This window comes from Egretta garzetta, unplaced genomic scaffold (genome assembly GCF_000687185.1).
Source record: "Egretta garzetta isolate BGI_Z169 unplaced genomic scaffold, ASM68718v1 scaffold41, whole genome shotgun sequence".
Taxonomy (NCBI): domain Eukaryota; kingdom Metazoa; phylum Chordata; class Aves; order Pelecaniformes; family Ardeidae; genus Egretta; species Egretta garzetta.
Window position 1 is genome coordinate 3,639,638 of NW_009258755.1, and position 19,369 is coordinate 3,659,006.

Consider the following 19,369-nt stretch of genomic DNA (forward strand, 5'->3'; position numbering starts at 1 on the left):
CCCGTGTTTCAACTCCGCTGCATTTCGCCCGAAACCTCGGTGCCTTGGCGGGCAGGTTCCCCCTCCCGCCCTCACCAGGCCCAGCCTTTCCCCAGCCCGGCCCCTGCCCCCGGCCCGCTTCGCTGCCGCGCCCACCGCCGGACAGGGCATTTTTTTTTTTTCTTTAGAAGATCGATTTTAAGGAAGCCAGCCTTACCCACACCTCTTGGCCACTCGCCTTACACGCACGAGTGCCTACTTTCTAGGGCGGGAATCGCCCTAGACCATTAAAAAAAAGCACAGTGAAATGTCATACAACCTAGGTTTACAAAAACCCAAAACCAAACAAACCAAAGAGTGCGAGAACTCACGCTTGGCCTGGGCCCACTGTATCTGTATGTGCGGACACACTTGGATTTTAAAATTTGTTTTTATTCAGGAAGTGAAATTAAAACTGGTAAACTATAAATACAAATGCCAAGGTATTACATGACATATCCAGAGGCTTTGTGTTTTTTAATTTCTCACAAATAATTCCTATGGAATTCAACATACAACAGGGAAACCAAACAAGTTTTAAGTTTTGCATACAATGAAAAACAAGTTACAGAGTTAGATACTGTCAATTTGCCAATTTATAAGAATTTCTACGTCATACAAATGAAAGCTCAGAAAACAACTATAATTCATTCAGTAATGGTACAGCAACTGTCATTTCTAACAGTGTTATCTGCATTAAGCAAGCTGTCTACAACCAGGTGTACTTTACCACTGTTTAACTCAGTGACATCACAAAGTTTTAAAATATTTTATTTATATACTGTCACCAATATATATATGTACTGCAAATAGGGCCAAACACTTGCAAAAAATGTCAAGTTTTACACAACATTTGCATGAGTATTTTTGCATTTTTTTCCTCAAACAGCAAAGCAGAGTCATTGTTTTCACACGGTTCCTTTTAATTTGTCAAAAAATCCCACATAACTCCATCTAGATCAAAGAAGCAGAAAAGCAAGCTTAACAGCAACTTTTCATTTACGCATTTTCTTGGGGGGAAGGGGAGGGGGAAGGGTGTCTCAATTTAGGTATTACCTTACACGTATCTGAAGAAAAATGACCACCAAGAATAGGTTCACTAAATTTATTTAGAAATCGTAAATGTTTCTTACAAAAGAGCGTTACATTGTGCACACTGCTCTCAAAGGCTGCCAGGGACATGTGGGCTACCAGTATTCTCCCCCTTCAAAAAAAAAAAAAAAAATACAGTGTACATAAAGCAGGGCGTTCACAACAATTACAGAAAAACATTACAGTTTTACCACCAACAATGAACAAAAAAATTCACTCTGCTGCTGCTTCAAAATTTCAATGTTAGTCTCGTGCGCCCTTTCCCTCCTCCCACGTATTTGTAAGGAACTAAACATTACATCTGGTGGACAGCAAAGATTCCACTACACCTCAAATGCAGAACACCTATGAAGCAGAGGAATGTTGGCTTTTTAAACAGAAGCAGATAAAAAAAAAAAGGTGCAGGACTCCTTCAGTTCTTCACTAGTCTTAGAAAAACTTTCCAGAATACTGCTTCACACTATAAAAAAGAAAAAATAATCTTGCATTAGAATCCTTCAACATCTGCATACTGCTTCACACTATAAAAGAAAAAGAAAAAAGCATGTATTAGAATGATGGACCATACATCTTGCATCAACATTCACAATGACATTCTTAGAGCAGACTAGATTACAAATTCCTAATACATTTAAAAGTAAATGATTTTAAAATATTAATGGCTAATAATGATGTGTATTAATAGATTTTAGGAACATTTAAGTATTAATAATCTAAAGCCAAACATTCAAGTTAAAACATTAAAATCTGCTATGACAGCCAACATGTTAATAAAGCAACTAAGCAAATCAAATCTGAAGCTATTAATATTTGGCAGAAAAGACAAAGTAATGTCAGCAAGGTGTGAAATGCTGCATAACAGCACCAAATTGATTTCACTTTGTCCTGTAGAGGCATGATCTGTGCCATATGGCAGACTGTGATTTGTTGTCAATTTAGTTATCTAAAAACAACAAAATCACTAGTCTTCCACACAGAACTAGACCAACATCCACTGAAATCTTCTATATTTTCTACAGGCTCTATGTAATTTATTACAAGTAGTTTTTTGCAGCAGTTTTCACCAGAGAAATGAGAGGACTGCTTGGTTAAGGCGTCTTCCAGCAAGATTAGTTTTGAGGGTGTCTTCATTTTAATTAGAATAGAGAACAGAAGAGAATCAAGGCAGAACTACCACAGGAGAAGTTAGGTTCAAATAGTTACTTATAACCTGCCTTCTAAAAACCGTATCACAGAGAACAGCAGCTTTAGCATGTACAAGTCAGTTTAAAATTGACTGTGGGGACAACATTAAACTCTAACTTGCCTGTTCTGCAGTAAATACTGTGCATTTTGTATCTGGTCCTGTGTTCCCGTGATAGTTATTATCCGATCTTCTGAGCCTTCTAATGGTTCATCAATTTTGATCGAAGCTCCCGACTCATGACGTATTTGTTTGATTCTCTGGCCTCCTTTTCCAATGATAGATCCTGCCAACTGGGGGAGAAAAACAAGCAGTCATTTCCTGATACAACATTCCCTCTAAAAACAGTTACAAAAATCACAGTAGTGTTTGAGCAGCTTCCGTAAGTTTGGTTTTAAGAGTTGCAATGGAAGCTTACTTCTTTACAGCCTCAAAACATCCCCTACATTATGAATAGTGTAAACACAGGTGGGCTAAAACTGGAAGAACCAGTTGCTCATCTGCAAAAAAGTTACACAGATCATCTCTATTGCTGAATATTAACAATCAGTAAAATTGTTTAGTGCATCTCTAAAGTGAAGACAGAAACCAAACACTCGAAGAACGGACTTTTGGTGATTTGTTTTCACAACATTACAAGTACTAATCAAGCACCCTAAATACTTATGATTTACTTATATAGTATGAGAAAAGGCTGTGCTTTTTTTTTTTTTTTTTTGGAGAAAACACAAATTGAAAGCAAGTCAACTTTACTTACATCTTTGGGAATCGTTACTTGTGTTGTGATGATGGGTCCACCAAGATCTCCATATGAACCGCGTCCCCCTGCGTAAGAATAGTCTGATTTAAACGTATGCATCAAGCCCTTTAGTAACTACATAATTAAGTACATGTAAAGGTTCGGTATAAAGACTTACCATATCCAGAGCCACCTTCAAACTGTAACAGAAAGAGAAAAAAAACTTAGTGAATGGCCACGCTTCAGTAACTTGTTTTCATCTCATGTCATATTGTTAAGTCTGAGCCTATTTTATGCAAAAATCTCAACCCCAACCTTACTATAAATACAACAGTGTTGTACCATCAAAGGCACACTGAGACAAAAAGGGGAGACCAGAAACAAACGGGGTGTAGGGGGGGAAATCTCATCAACCTCTTATACTACTCTGTCAAAACCTCTAGGAGTAAGACATAAAATGACATAAAGGATCCAGCTATACCAGCTTCCCAAGCAGTCTCACCAATTCAGCTGCTGGTAGCCAACTCTTGATGCTGACCTACTCCTGACCCTTGCACTAAATTAACATTCAAATGAAAAGAGATCAGAGTACAGCCTCATTAAAGCTACCAGTACAGCTCAGGAGAGACTCAAGTCTCCAGTTTTAGGACAAGAAGTTCACCAGTGACTGCTGACCCTCCTACTTCATCAACATTTTCAGGAAAGAAACCAGAGCTCTTAAGAATAGCTCTAATAATTTGTCTCTCGATTCAGACTATGCTACAATCCTTTGTATCTTAGCACAGATCATGACGCGAGTTACTTCTGTTCTGCTAAAACCACCACATACTGAATCCAAATCACTGCAATGAGCACTCTTGGCCTCTTTTTTATTCTTAGGATTCGTAGACCAGTATTTTACATCAAGTGCTTCATTTCATCTAATGCCTTCTAAGTGCACAAGACCCCATTTTTGTACTTTCCCATAGAAGCAGAGAATAAATATGCACAGTTCTCCCGAATTCAACTTCTGAGAGACTGCTGGTGTGGCCTCTGTGAGAAGAAGCCAGGGGCTGCTCCTGTGCCAGACAAAGCCAGTCAGTTCTGGCCAACACCAAAACAGACCCACTGCCACCTAAAGTGAATACTGTTGGCAAAGCTGGGGGCGCCTCTGTGGTAACATTTACCAAAGGGTAAAAAACATCAGTGTGCACCGGCTGTGAGGGATAAGTGAGGAAAGAAAAAAAGTGAAACAACTCTACAGACACCACAGTGAAGAAAGGAAGGGGAAGAGGTGCTCCAGGTGCTGGAATGGAGATTCTCCTGCAACCCATGGAGGAAACCGTGCTGGACCAGATAGCCACACTGCAGCCCATGCTGAGTCCTGTGCTGGGCGCAGGTGGACATGCCCTGAAGGAAGCTGCAGCTCGCAGAGAGCCTGTGCAGGTACCTGGCAGGAGCTGCAGCCTGTTGGGGACCCACACTGGAGCAGTCTATTCCTGAAGGACTGCATCCCATGAAGAGGACCCAGGCTGGAGCAGTTCTTACAGAACTGCAGTCCACTGGAAACACCCACATTTGAGCAGTTTTGTGAATGACTGTATCGCATGGGAGGCACCCCACACCGGAGCAGGGGAGCACCATGAGGAAAGAACAGGGACAAAGTGTGATGAACTGACTGCAATCTGCCATTCCCCATCCCTCCTGCCACCACTCATGGCAGAGGAAGTAGAAGAGTAGGGAATGAAGGAGTGAAGTTGAGCCTGGGAAGAAAAATGGGGATGGATCTATTTTTAAATGGTAATAAATTAATCTTCCCCAAGCTGACTCTGTTTTGCCCACAATGATAATTAGTAAGTGATCTTCCTGTCTTTATCTTGAGCCACAAGCTTTTCCACTTTACTTTCTTCCCTCATCCTGCTAAAAAAGTGAAGAGAGTGGCTGGGTGGACACACTTGGCAGCCAGCCAAGTTCAACTAACCACAACTACTTGTTTGCAGCAGTTGTAATGCAACAAATCCCAAAATACTATTTACCTGCTACCTTTTTAGAAGATCAAAATGGAAGCTACTCAGTCCAAAGAGTTGAGATTATCCTCTGTCTCTAAGCAACCTATATTGCGTAATCACATTACTTAGCAATACAGATCGTAATACAACATAATAGAGCTTGTAGTGGAGACCAAAATGCAAAAGAATGAAGAACTCTGCTTAAGACTTAATTCGGAGGCTGATCAGAGCAGCATACTGCATACAACCAGCCATGATCTGTTTTAAAGAACAATCCTTTTCCTTGATCATTTCTGCCTCCCTGGACTACAGAACAGCAAATGAACTTGACAGCAGATAAGTTAAGCAATTACATTTGCTGTGTTTATATGAGAGAAGAACTGTTGTTTAGGCAGCACTTTGCCATCTTCTAGACAGCATGAACACCTGACAAATTCCGTAACTTCCCTTCCCAAAACCTACCCAATCAAATGGTGTAGTTTCATACACATTGGTAAGTAAAGCATAATAGTTCATCCACAAATATAAAGAAGCCTCTTTTAATATTTGCTGTTTGAAATATGAGGAAACACAACATGAAGTTAATACAAAATATATATCCTAAATGCATGCATCTACAGTGCATCAGTTATGGAGAAAGTTACTATTTACAACATGAAAATGGAGTGCAAGAGAGGCAAAAAGAGTACAGAATAGCTCTTTTGGCTGTGCTGCTGCATACGTCCACAGTTCTATTAATATTACCTGTCTCCACAGTACACACTGTTAAGACAAACTGCCAATAAACTGAGTCACAAGGACAGCTTAATGTTTTTTCAATAGGTCCAAGCTGCCACTGATTCCACTCAAGATGAAGAAAATCCTGTTATCACTTAACCTGTTTGATAAAGCAAGTTTTCAAAAAAGCTGAACACACTCACCAACTCTGGCGGCTGCATGTCGTCACAGGCATCAACATGACACTGCATCATCTTCCAGACACAACATAATAGGAGGAAAGAGGAAAGAGATCTAAATTAAGTCATGTCATGCAGACTTACCAGTAACTTGGCAAGCAAATACAATGCATACTGGTATAGAGAAACATTTATACTACAATCAAGAAGTGATTTACACCACATTCAAGACTTGCTCCCTTTTAGTTTCACTTTGAGGGAACAGTAAGCAGTCACGCTTTCTCCCCTCTTCCTGTGGCGTAAACAGATTTCTCCTCTAACAAAGAAGGTCAGACAGCTAACAGCAGACCAAAGCTTGAATAAGCACTTTTTTAGAACACTTTCAAGTGCTATTATGTATCAAAATATTTCATTTCTGCCATGTGTTAGAAAATGAAAGTTTAGTAAGATTGAAACACATAGCTGTCAGTTATTACCTCTATGCCAAGAGCAGGTCAAGAAGGAAGGACGCTGCTTCTCACGTTCTACGAATTAATTTCCATATAACTCATATAGCCATTAACTAGATTAACAATCTACTGCTGCCCAAGTATAACAGAGATTTAATTATGCTTTTAAAGCATGTGATATATAGCATTTTTTTCTTTCAGAATTCTACAATTTCAGCAACTGTTGTTCATTTGTGCGCTCTAAAGCCAGCTTCTCAAAGTATCTTAATATACGTTATAGAATATTCTACTCTATGGACTCATTTGTGCTAGTGACTACTGGTACTAGAATGGAAACCAGGTAACACACTGGCTGGATAAGGCAAAGAGCTTAACTTTTACACATAACAAAGGAAAATACATGCAGTCCTAACTGATGTCAAATTCTTCTATCATAATTTTCTTTGTTTCTTAAAAGAGTGATCTAGGAGAATGGAATTTTGTTACTTTCTGGCATCTGCATGGATAAATAGAAGAGTTGCCATACACTCTTCCTTTACTGATTTTTTCCATGCTTGTTCATGTCACAACTCCTAAATGTGAAGAACATCTTGTATTTTTTTAATGGTATGTGCCTTTACTCAAACATTTATACGTCAAGACATATGAGTATGTACACATACATAAGTTAAAAGAAGATCAATAACTAGGAAGCATTTGAAATGGCAAAAGCACATTAGAAGTCTGAAGGCACAGAGGTCTGTGAGGCAGCCCACTTAACAGAGTAGGAATGTCTCCTGTTAAGTCAGATTTTAGAATTTTTAGTACTTTGAAAATTTTAGTACCTGATCAGTTAATTATAAAGATGTATGGGGATAAAATTACTTTACATGCTTGCCCACTTTGTTTTCCACCCCTCCCACTAGTATTGGTGTGCATTTATGTATCTGAAGAACCCTGAGGATGAGAGTGTTAATACTGGAAATACATTCAGGTTTTTTCAGCTGTCAGAATAGTCCACTAGCATTTGATACGGAGTAGTTATCCACTGAAACATACAACTCTGTTAACAGAGAAACAATACAAGTCTGTCCTTCAGGAAAAAGCTTCAGAACAGAGTCTATAAACCAAATTAACTCTTTCAACAGCAGTGCATAATTAAACTACAGCTGTAAGCCAGGCTAACACACAAGTATCTTAAATTACTCTGCAAAGACAAGGTGAATTAACCTGTCTTTTAAAATCAAAATGGGTTTTTCTCATCTCAGTATTTACAAAGCTGTCAATACTGTCATATCTCTGGAATTCCAGAAAATTCACAGTTCAGCATCCAGTTTATAGGTCCTGAACTACTTGATCTTTCTGCCTTTAGTGGAAAAGAGAACTGGAAAAAAAAATTATTTCTGTACATTCAACATTTCCATAATTTTTGAGAGATTAATCTCAGAAAAGCATCTATTCTTGCCTTTTACTGCATCTATGTGAAATATATGTGAAAAAGCACTTCTGCTCTCCGAGAGCAGCATTTCCCATGCACTTAGCTCACAAACCACAGTGACGTTGGTTTACTCCAGTTTAAATGTTTTGCTAGATAATCATTTCTATATGAAACAAAGGGTAGCACAGGAAGACCTTACATTTCTGAAATGACATTTCCAGCTCCAGTGTCACAGTCCACCTGAAAACTTCCCATCTGCTTACACCATTTAGGGTACTGACATACTTACTAACTAGAACTAGAAATTAAATGCAGGCCTTGGGAAACAGTCCTCACTTTAACCAGGCTATGACTTGGTCATAAAGGAGCCAAAGCCATGAGCAGCTTCACTGTGAAGAGGAAATAAAACTGCTTTTTGGAAGGGAAAAATGAACGGATGTGACGCCACTTCTTTGTAGAAGCTTGTATCAAGAAAGCAAAGGTCAACCTGACAAAAGTCAGGCTAAACAGAAGTTAAAATGGATTTCCTATTACAGCTGGAATGGAATAAAAATAGAACACACTACTGCCCAAGAGTCAAGCTAAGTAAGACTGTGCTCAACCAAACACCCAAAGAAGGGCAGGCTGCTCTAGCACTGGCTTTATTAGCCACAAATGTAAGAACACAAACCCTGAGCTTTGAAAACATACAAGTACAAATAAGAAGCCTTGGAGGTGTACTTATTAATTTCTTCCAGTTTCTTAACATGTAGGGTAGCACAAGTAACACCTCTTTTTGTAACTGTGTGCAAGTCTTTCCTTTTAGTATTTCCTAGTAAGCATTCTTGCAATACGTACTTGCAGCAACTCTTACTCCCAAGGAGGAGGAACTCTCTAAAGCCCATTTAGGTAGCCCATTTCATAGCTCTTCTCCACTCCTTTCTCTTTCATTCGTTTTTTAAAAAAAAAAAATTAAATAAATGTTGTCTCACTCATCATATTAAAGGAAGTGCCAAACAAAGCCAGAGGAGAAAATAAGATTGTTACTATAGAGATTTACCTCCCAGACATGTATGATTTCTCTTCCCAGGAAAGACGAATCTAGTACAACAGCAGATGACCTCTGGGATGTTGCATTTCAGAATACAACATGGAAGAATATCTTTAAGCCTTTTTTTAAGCTTCCATGTACTATGAGAAATTTTTCTTCCTCAGTAAGTATTAACATTAATATGGTTGAATGTACCTAATTTAATTTAGGATTCAACTTAGCAGTCAACTAGCTCCAAAACATTTGTAATTACAGTGGATTTTTTGCAGACAGAGAAACCAGCAAATAGGCAAGAATTGATACAAAAGAGCAGTCACCTTTCAGATCAACTACAGCTCTTCACAGATACTAGTCTGTAATCTGTATTACTCTATCTATACTTGTGTTTTCCAGTATTAGTGTTAAGAAAGCTCTTACAAGTCAAAGAATTTCAGGGAATGTTGTTCTGACATGTTTTCTTTATCCGAAAAGCCTATCAATTCCTATTTCTGTTACCCTGATTAAAAAAATCTAGAAGACAGTCAGTGCCAAGAAAACCTTCAGGGTAGAGCACAGTCAAACTTTCTGTATCATTTTCGATGGCAGGGAGGAAAGAAGGAAGACACTATGTCTCAGACACCACTTACACCCCAAACATTCCTCCACAGAAGGGACCATCTGTATGGACAAAATGGTTTGGTTGTATCATCAGTATGTCCCACGCTTAAGTGCATGTGTTCAGCAACAGTACCTTCAGACAGTCAGCATGCTAACTGTGCTTACAAAACAGAACAAGGCAAGTTTTAAACTCATACCATGCCATCGTAACGGTCTCCCGGTCTGCCCCTTCGGTCATAGGACATAAGGTCTCTAAGATGAAAAAAGCAGCAGCACGTGAATTGTGTTATAGACTAGTTAATCTATTCCAATTTTAAGTTTCACATTCACAGCTCACACACGAGTTAATTTCAAACCACTCTAACCAAGTACCAAATGACTTAAAAGTTTCAGAACTACTGACTACAGTCCCGGTACATTACTACAGTGCAGCAAATCATTAAATTCCAGTACTTTTCAAAATACTCTCTGATCCAATACACACTCAATCCTGCATAATCACTACCAACATGGAAGCATGGAAAAAACACTGGGAAGATGAACATGATTCAGGAGATTGTACACACGCTGAGTTTTGTATAATGCTTTTATGCAAAAACTCACCCGCCACGAGGAGGTGGTGGAGGAGGAAGAGGAAGATTACGAGCTCTGCTGCCACCTCTACCACCACGACCTGGTGGAGGCGGTGGTGGTCCTCTGCGAGGGCTCATATCATCATAATCTCTTCTTGATGGAGGCATAGGTCTTCCACCACGACCAGGGGGCATTCGATCAAAACCTCCTCTTCCACGCATGGGAAAGCCTACTGGACGTCCCCTTCTGTCATCAAACATCATTGTGAAGCCACCATAGTCATATGTTTCATCATAGAAATTGGGATCGTAAGGCTGGGCCCGTCCTTTAATTGGAGACTAAAACAAACAAAAAAAACCAGTTCCCCCAACTCAGTTAGGACTAATACAGTTGGTATATTTATTTAATATATGAAATGTATAAATATGAATTTATGCAATTGGTACAACTGCATAAATTGAAAATTGCATAAAAAAACATCAACAACAACAACTTCTTGATTTTACAGTACTGGCAAGAAACAAGGATATGGTGATATGTTTCCTGTGAACTTAGCTATGATAGAGAAACTGCTCTAACGTATCAGTGGCAAATAAATTCTGTCTCCCTTCCTCTTCAATTTTAGCATCTTAATGATATGCAAAGCATGAATAACGGCCTACTAGTACCAAAAACTGCTTCCCTCTCCCATAAGGTACACCCCAATTCTAGAAAATGGAAACAGTCTGAAAAGGTTGTAAGTCAATCACTTAATTAGCGGGAAAGTAGGAGGTACTGAATTCAAAACAGAAACTGAAAGATACCGTTTTTCACCCAAATGATCTCTAACATTCACGAATGCTAATGAAAGAATAAATTTAATAAGCATTACCTCAGAGATAAGATCCAAGATGATCTTGATACATTCAACAACTCTATCAGGTTTTCCACCAATAAGCACCACTCTGTCAGTAGAATGAGGACAACACTCTTGGAAGAGCTTAATGGTGGTCTGAGTGTTCTGTTGGGAATAAAAAAAAATCCAAGATTGTCCAATATAAGTATTTTAAATAACTTTATAGACCCATTAAAACATTTTTCAAGAAATCATCCAAAATAATTGAATTCCCAGCACTTTTAAGTGGATGCTTCCTTCCGAGTTCTCATAACAAACTTGATTTTAAGATTACATTTTTATTTATTTATTTATTTTTAAATATCTGTGCTGACATCGTTTTGTATGATGAGGAAAAAAAAAGTTCCTTTTTCTCCTCTTTCAGTCATGGCTTGTCTAGACAATCATTTAATTAAATACTAGCAAAAGAAGCACATATCCTTTGCGAGCTTACATGTTGTATTAACCTTCACATGTCAAGAAAACATGCTTTTCATGCAAGAAAGCAATGTTGCTAGAATTACGTGTAGCTATCTTGCCTTTCTCAAGCCATACAAACAGGTATCAGCTTGTACCTGAACTGACCTGAAGTTGCATCTGACACAATGCCAAGAAAGGTCAGAGAACAGAAGTGTTTTAAGTTCATAGAGACCATTAGCTTTTAAAAATCTTACTCTTTCACTGCAAGAAAACAATGGTCTTCTAGGAGGTAGAATTAAAAAAAAGTTACAAAAATAAAGCCCTTTTACAGTAATATTCAGACATCTATTGAATTATCATCATAAGAGTTTGTGGAGATACATTTAATCTAAACCATTTTGCATGTCCAAGCTCATGAATAAATCTAGTCTATGTAGCATCTCATTCTAGGAGTGATGAATGCCATTTTAATAACAATAAAAAAATCCTTTCCTTAAAAACATTACCACAAATATTGCTTAGAAGCTTGGTAAGAAGTCCCAGGCTCAGCAACTGCAACTTTACTTCTGACAGTTTGCAAGAAAATTGCAACTCTGATCCAACTCAGAACATCAAAATTGAGCACACAGTATGTTCTGGAGAAATTACTGCACAGGAGATACTTACACTTGCCCCTTACAAACACAAAACACTAAGTTGTTTATTGAACAAAAAACAAATCTCAGAAGAACAGAAAACAAGTACCTCTCTGAGTTCTTTAATTTTAGCACCCTTGACACCAATTATTCCTCCTGCCAAACTCTGGTGAATGAGAAGTCTTAATTCGCAGTCAAAGTCGCTGCCTTTGTAGTGTTGATACTGTAAGAAAGACAAATACAAGGAAAAGAATAAAATATTAGTCACGTAAAAATGTAGTACTTGGAGTTTTGTTATTTTTTTTTCTCCAAATACAATGGTATGACTTGATTTATTGCTGAATTGTAGACCTGTATTTCCTCTGATAGGTTCACAACTATTTAAGCACCTCAATATAAACTCATGTCAAATCAGTTTTATTATTACATTACATTGTACAACTTTCTACAAAGATTTAAGAGGATATCAGTGTGCAACACTCGTATTTACAAAGCCAATGCAGAATACAAGTTACAATACAACTACTTCAAAGTAGGGGACGAAACAAGTCAGAAGGCAAGTATTTTGAAAGGGGGAAGGCTGTTCAAAACATTTAATTTCAATATATAGTGACTAACTCTGCCCTCTACAAAAAAAATGCCAACATGTAGTTGAGAGCCACAACCCATCTTTAAAAGGCTTTTGGGTTTTATTTTCTAATTTCTTGTATTTAAAAAGTGGTAAATCATCTAGAACCATCTTGTTTCAAAAGCCGAACTTCTAAAAAGAAACAATTAAGAGACTTACCTCTTCTAAAGTAGGGATAATTTTCTTCAAGATTTCTCCAATTGTCTCTATATCTGCACTTATACTCAAGATGCTGTTGGAGACCATAACGCCAGACAATATGGGAGAAGGTGGAAAAGAAGAAATAGAAGTAAATTTTTTTCATCATCATACACAAAATTCTAACAAGATTTACTACACAGAAGAGCTTACAATTAATACTCCCCATTTAAAGTAAACCTCTTTGCTCAATTTACAACACATGCATCTTTGTTTATGCCCAATATATATGCATGATAAATTTAAGATTAGGTAGGTCTTGCAGAGAGAGAGAAAGACAGAATGGGCTTTTGGAAGGGCTCAGATTAAGTGGGCAAGAAATTGACGCAGAACTGAAAGTAGAAGTGAATATTCATGTTCCCCGCCACCACTAATTTAGGATACCCTCGCTATTACATTGGTAAAACTGGCACACCTTCTCACAGAAGTGGGGATATGCAAGTGGTGAACATTGTATCTGGAGTAAGGTTATGAGACCAGTTAGAAATCAGATTACTAATGGGCTCTCCAAGAAAACAAATACAAATGCAAGACAAAAAAAAGATGAAACAAATGAGAGTGAAGGAAAGTGATCCAGAGTTAGCATTTCATCAGAAATAATTATGAACAGGCAATGTTGAGGGGAGCAAGGTGGGCCACAAAGACAGAGCGAGAGACTATTTTGAAACATTTTGATTTACAATGCAGCAAATATGCAACACTTGAAGCTGTGCTCCTTCCATTGAAATAAAATTAGTGGATTGTTTGGGTGGGCAACTCACGTAAAAGTTCAGTGACAAAAAGACTTAATGGGGAAAATAAGACAGAAAACTTGAAAAAAAACAATACACCGTCTATAAGGGGATACTATTTAATTATATCAAAGGCAGGTAATAAAATACATTTCTCTCTTTCTAATCAGGCAGTGAGGCATAAACTGTTGGGACATACCGCTCGGGGCCACTGCTGTCAGGGACTGAAACACTGGCATTGTACTGCATTGGTCATTGGCGTTCGTGGATGTTGGCATTGGGCATGGGCATTCAATCGGAAGTTGTCAAGTATGGTACCCGTTTGGCAACGAGCACATTTTTGGGCATAGCCAACCAGGGTTTTCACATGGGCGTTCAGGGGCGGATGGGCCAACGTCATGGTGGGCAACGCAGGGGCAAGTCGATCCAGTACATGGGCAACGGAGATATATGGCCAAAAAAACAAGGAGAGGGAAAAGGGGGAAAAGCAATAAATTTTAATTTAATACAAACTATACTCATTACTCTCAATTAATGAAACAAGCTTAAGTTGTTCTGAAGACTAACACAATAACGGATTGCTACACCAACTGTGGCTTAACAGTATGGATCTTAAAAATGAGTCACTTGATCTGACTAAACTACTTCTTACTTTTAACATATGATGTTTCGGTAGCAGGCTGGCTCATGAGGGTAGACACAAAACCTGTCAAGATTGGTATTACTAGAACCTTGGGCAAATTGGGAGAGTTAGTCTTCCAGACCAATCTAATTTATCTGGACTTAGGTGACGTATTGATTCACTTCAAAAAACAAAACAAAAAAAAAAGCCACAAAAAAACACCCTAAAAAAAAAAACAACTAGCTGCCAAAGTTAGTGAGCATATGTATGATTCCTGACCGTTTGAACTCAAACCTCTATTCTAGTTGCGGTAGTTTATGAGCTTAGTTGGAACTGATTTGTAATGATATATTGCCAAATCTGTTGTTGAACAGAGTCTCGATCGGAAAAAACTGTTGAAATTGTAGCTGATGTTAAGTACAGGAGTGTAAACAAATGGAATTTAAGAAGCGTTGCCAAGTTTTATAAATACACAACATTAACGCTGAGCATGTGTCTAATCACAAGAGTCAACCCACTGTAAAATGTGAATAGGCAAGTAAGTCACGACTGTTTAAAAATGCTTCCAAGTAACAGAATAGAATGTTCCTTTACTGTTTTATACCCATCAAGCAACCTTAACATTAATGCTTTTGTGCTTCATGTGCAAGCTGTTAAAGAACAGATGGACCATTTTGTTTGTTTGTTTTTTTAAAGGAAGTTAAAGAATTCCTCTATCACTGGGTTAAGCCAGCCACCTGCAATGGTTTCAGTAGTACTATAATTGATTCACATGTACGGGGATACAGTACAATTAAGGGTTTTTAAGTTTTGTCAGTATTTCTAATTAGGATGTTAACTCACTGCAAGTGTGTATTTAGTGGAATCCTATTGAAAAGTGAAGAGATTTAATATAAACCTCTCCTCCCACAAGTCAAGCTGGGTTTTAATTACAATAGAAATTGAAGAACTAAGTCATCTACTCTAGCAATCGTTATGAATGGCTTGTAACTAGACTATTGATGGCTAGAGTTGAATTGCTCCCATTCCTAGAAATGCACGCAATCAAGCTTTCGATGTAGTGCTCTGAAAGAATTGGTGTTAAATTAGTTCAAACTCATAAATACTCACGTCTGTACGAAGTGCCTTAATATTTTTGCCACCTTTTCCAATCACTGCTCCAGCATTCTGGAAAATAGTTATTCAGAAGTTATGTTATGGCAACACAGCATAGACTACGTTTTTGAACAAGACTAAGAATGCTAAATCTATTTTCGCATCACTCTGTTGGCCCTGGGGGTGGGGGCAGGTGGGCACTGCTTTTGAAAGGTTCAAGTCAAACTGAAACAAACTGATACAGTTTGTCCATGGAAAAAATTACCAACAGCTCTTACCACTTAGGTAAGAGAAGGATGTTCAGTTTTGCAACCAGTATTTCAATTCCAAATTGAAGTTTCTAGGTTATTCTGCCTGTGTTAAAACAATCTCACAGTCTATAGCTCTCAAAAAAACATATTGTATTAATGTAATGTAGGTCAATGATTTTCCCAATTTATTGGTTCAACCTTTCTTTTTTCCTTAATTTTTTTTTTCTTATGGAGTATGTTTGCAAATTTCACTTTTGCACTCCAAACATGTCTTTATAATCTCAAGTGCTAATTTTGGTTTAGAATTCTGTAACTTAACTGACTTCTCAGAGCAGCATATTCTGAAAAGGGGTAAACAATGTTAACAGCCATTAACATCAAGTTTCTAACACCAACAGAAATAAACTGGCAGATAGTCAAGAAGAGTAACTGCAAAACCATATTTTTACCAGGCTATTTTAAGGATTACATGCAAAAGTATTGATTTTATTACACTATGCTAACAGCATGCAAAATATTTTGTGGTACCCCAGGTTAACTTGACTATTGGTCAGAAACGCCACCCAGATTTACGGTAACATTCTCTCATGCCAACACAAAAGACCGAGGTATTTTAGCAAGTACAAATCATCTGTAACAACTGGAAACATCAGAGGAAATTCATACATAGCAACTTTACTGTAACTATTTACACTTGTCAACAAAACCATTGCAACCCCTGAAGCATTACTCCCACATTTCTTCCTGTTGATATATTTGAACAAGTTTAGATGTTCTGTTTGGGAGAGTTACTAAAATCCTAAGGAAGTTCTCATCTTACTTCTCACATTTAATTTACAACCACTAGCTGATCATTCTCTAAACTGCCTCCTTCCCCAAAACTAATGCAGTCATTCCTCTCAAAATAACAACCTTCCACTCAAATATAAAAACATTTTATAATTTCTACTGCTCTGTTTTTTCAGCAAGTACATCTTTTAAAAAAGTAGCCACATTGATCCTTAGGGACTTACCCTTTAACAGAACGACTGAAGATAATTCCATCGCAATATACTTTTACTACCATTCATGCATACTTAAAATTATTCCTAATAAGGTATCTCATATTAAATGAAGTACATTTTCTTCCTAAACACGCATCCCAACACTTGGCCACCATTGTGTTGTGCAATGCTACAAGCAAAACCAGTAAAAACGAAAACGCATACTTTGCTCTGAAGCAGGATGCGTAATTCAACCATCTCGTCTGTGTTCCGAGATCTTTTGAAGGCCTGCTCTTCCTCCATATCTTCTGCTGGACGTTTGCCTGTAGAGAGGTCCATAGGGGGGAAACACAAACATTTTTTTAACTTTCTAAGTTGTAACAAAATGGCACGCATGCCAAACTAATTACTAACACCTACTCTGAGCACCCATAGCATGGAAACGGGTCTTTACTTCAACAGCTTATATATTGAAGAGGTACTGAAAATTCATTTAAAATCTAGGAACTGTGGTTTAAATGGTTGCACAGCCAGCGAGAAACTCATTACATGCTGTTTAAAGCAGTGCAGCATCACCCACTTAGTGTTTATTTATAATTCACAATTGGAAAAAACGTTCCAGGCGAAAAGCTCAAATGTAGTTTGTCCAACACTGAAATACTGGTGGGATAGTAGTAAAGCAGCACTTCAAATACCATTTGGAAAAAACCTGGCATGAATCAACAACACTAATGCCCTAACTTCCTCACTAATTATGCCCAAGAATTTTTTCACTAAGGTCTTTAGAGGTATTTCACATAAGTTTATTGCATGTAAAAATGGCAATAAACAAAATGCAATTAATGGATATGTCTGATGATATTCTTACATAATCACACTCTCCACACAAGTACTGAATATTTAATTATGAAATATTTTAAAATCCTTAGTCACAACTTTCAGCTACTTATGCCTTGTCTAAAACACGCCAACGGAAAGACCATGCATTTATCCTTCAAAAGCATATGTAATGATGCAGTCTAATTAAAAATGAAAAAATTTAATGCAGAATGCGAAACTACTGCTGATACAAACATCTGATACAGTTAAAACATTACAAAATATTTGGAAATGTTGACATTTCAAAGAGGTTCTTTCTAAAAAGAAATAGTCCTTTAAAAAATTTACCATTTGTCTCTGTGTTGGTAAAGGTCTCTTCCTGTTGTTCAGTCTCCATTGCCTTTTTCTCTTAGGTGGGCAGGCAAAACCTGTTGAAGAATAAAAAAGCTGGTACATCTATTTTGTGAAAAGGCAAACTCTGTATCGTACTAAAGGGCAAAAGCAAAAAGAAATGCCTGCTTCTAGAACTTACCGCTATTATATATCCTTGCAGAGAAAAACTCAAGTATTCTGGGCGGGATCAAAATCCAACAGCCTATTGCTTCAAGAGCCTATGAAAACAGCATATATCAGTTGTGACTCTGCTCACTTACAGCCCTGATTCTCACTACAGCCAAAAACCGGGGGTTTGACCTGAGTTTTTGATGCAAAGTTCTTTATGAAACAGAAAGCATAGCCAGGCCAAACACACCACTAAGAGGAGATTAAAAGACAAGTCTGTAAACTTACAGATAAACAATTACTGTCTGAATTATAGTTTTTGGGCACATACTAGTTTCAAGTAACCACATTCACTAAAAACTATTTTCAGATATTTGAAGTGAACATGCATCCAGCTCCTGTTTTCAACATGTTACATGAGGCATGCCTCATGTTTACTTTTCAAAGGACACTATGTAACAATCTGCTCCTGCTGTTTAGTTCTAACCTATTTAAAGAAAGTCCTGTTAGGGTAGTTGTCAGCACTAGTTTTATGAATTCCCTACCAATATACTAGCAGGCATTTTAGCATGCCTTCCACTTCAGTATAACAGATGAACAAAAGACAAATTACAACTTCTTGCCACACTGGGAAAAAATCTTTTCAAAATACCACCCTCTGTAGTTACATATAACCCTCTACACACACATACACATGACCAATAACCTCAAAGCAGCTGAATTTCACTATGAATTTCTGGAATAGCTATTGTATTTCCGACCTGCTTTTGTTAATTTCATCTCTGAATACTACTAAGTCACCTTAGAGAGAAGCCTAGATAAAAGAAATAATTCTGCAACTTAACTCTCTTCAAAAAAGCCAAACAATCGTGTATTTTGCCCTTGTCTTTTATTGATTTCCACTGCCTCAACATATAGTAGCTGTTGATTCTGGTATCTGGGGCGTGGGGAGGCACATTTAAGTTTTTAACCGTAATCTCAGCCAGCTGTTAATTTGTAATTGTAGCCCTGCTTGCACGGGCTAACAGCAGGCACTGCCTTCCCAGCACACGCTGGTCTTTCCAGGCTCTTAAAGTGAGCTAACGGACACAGACAGATTTCATGATAGCGAAGTCTCAGCCAGACCTTGCCAAAACACTGTTATGCGGGGGAGAGCAGGGAGGGGCCGGGCAGATTTTTACACGGTTTAAATAGCCCTTTCGGACCCCGGTTATTCTATCTCCAACCATCCCAAGAATGTTAGGGCTGCGGGGAGCGAGCTGTAAGACACTGCTCCGGGCTTACTCTCCCCTAGTCGCGTCTGTTCACCCGCCTAGCCAAACTTCCCCGGCCGAGCCGCCGGCACCTAAGGGGCTCTCGGTTACGGCGCTCCGCCAGGCACACCGAGTTCGCCGGATTAAGGTGACCAACGCCATGTTTTCATGAACACCGAAAGGATAATGGCACCTAAGGGGCTCTCGGTTACGGCGCTCCGCCAGGCACACCGAGTTCGCCGGATTAAGGTGACCAACGCCATGTTTTCATGAACACCGAAAGGATAATGCGGCCACGGAAGGCGCCCCCAGCTACCACAGACGTAAAACAAGAGCTCAGAAACGCCGGCGCGCCTCAGCCCCGCTCCCCCCGGGGC

The 19,369-nt window shown here is 38.4% G+C and overlaps 1 protein-coding gene across 4 annotated transcripts; it reads right to left on the reverse strand.

Annotated features, from left to right (window-relative positions):
• Positions 1-425: 425 nt before the first annotated feature.
• HNRNPK (heterogeneous nuclear ribonucleoprotein K) lies at positions 426-17,928 on the reverse strand. 4 transcript variants are annotated; one of them, XM_035888883.1, is made up of 15 exons: positions 17,771-17,928; positions 17,587-17,666; positions 16,645-16,754; positions 15,201-15,257; positions 13,668-13,711; positions 12,699-12,771; positions 12,021-12,134; positions 10,854-10,982; positions 10,013-10,320; positions 9,607-9,661; positions 5,941-5,991; positions 3,211-3,232; positions 3,051-3,133; positions 2,417-2,586; positions 426-1,570 (listed from the first exon to the last, which is right to left on the reverse strand). In XM_035888883.1, the coding sequence occupies exons 2-15, from the start codon at positions 17,633-17,635 to the stop codon at positions 1,540-1,542; spliced, it is 1,296 nt and encodes a 431-aa protein (XP_035744776.1). In that variant the 5' UTR covers positions 17,636-17,666; positions 17,771-17,928; the 3' UTR covers positions 426-1,539. The 4 variants fall into 4 exon arrangements, with proteins under 4 accessions (XP_035744776.1, XP_035744777.1, XP_035744775.1 ...); XM_035888884.1 differs by having other exon boundaries at positions 16,645-16,742; positions 17,771-17,926; XM_035888882.1 differs by having other exon boundaries at positions 426-1,631; positions 17,771-17,926.
• Positions 17,929-19,369: the final 1,441 nt, after the last annotated feature.

Bases quoted from the DNA above. Each gene is read 5' to 3' on its own strand.
- HNRNPK (XM_035888882.1), bottom strand. From the start codon at position 17,635: ATGGAGACTGAACAACAGGAAGAGACCTTTACCAACACAGAGACAAAT. The intron at 15,258-16,644 runs GTATGCGTTTTC...ACTATTTTCCAG, and splicing joins GCATCCTGCTTCAGAGCAAA to AATGCTGGAGCAGTGATTGG. The intron at 10,321-10,853 runs GTAATGCTTATT...TGTTTGTTTTAG, and splicing joins TCTTGGATCTTATCTCTGAG to TCTCCAATTAAAGGACGGGC.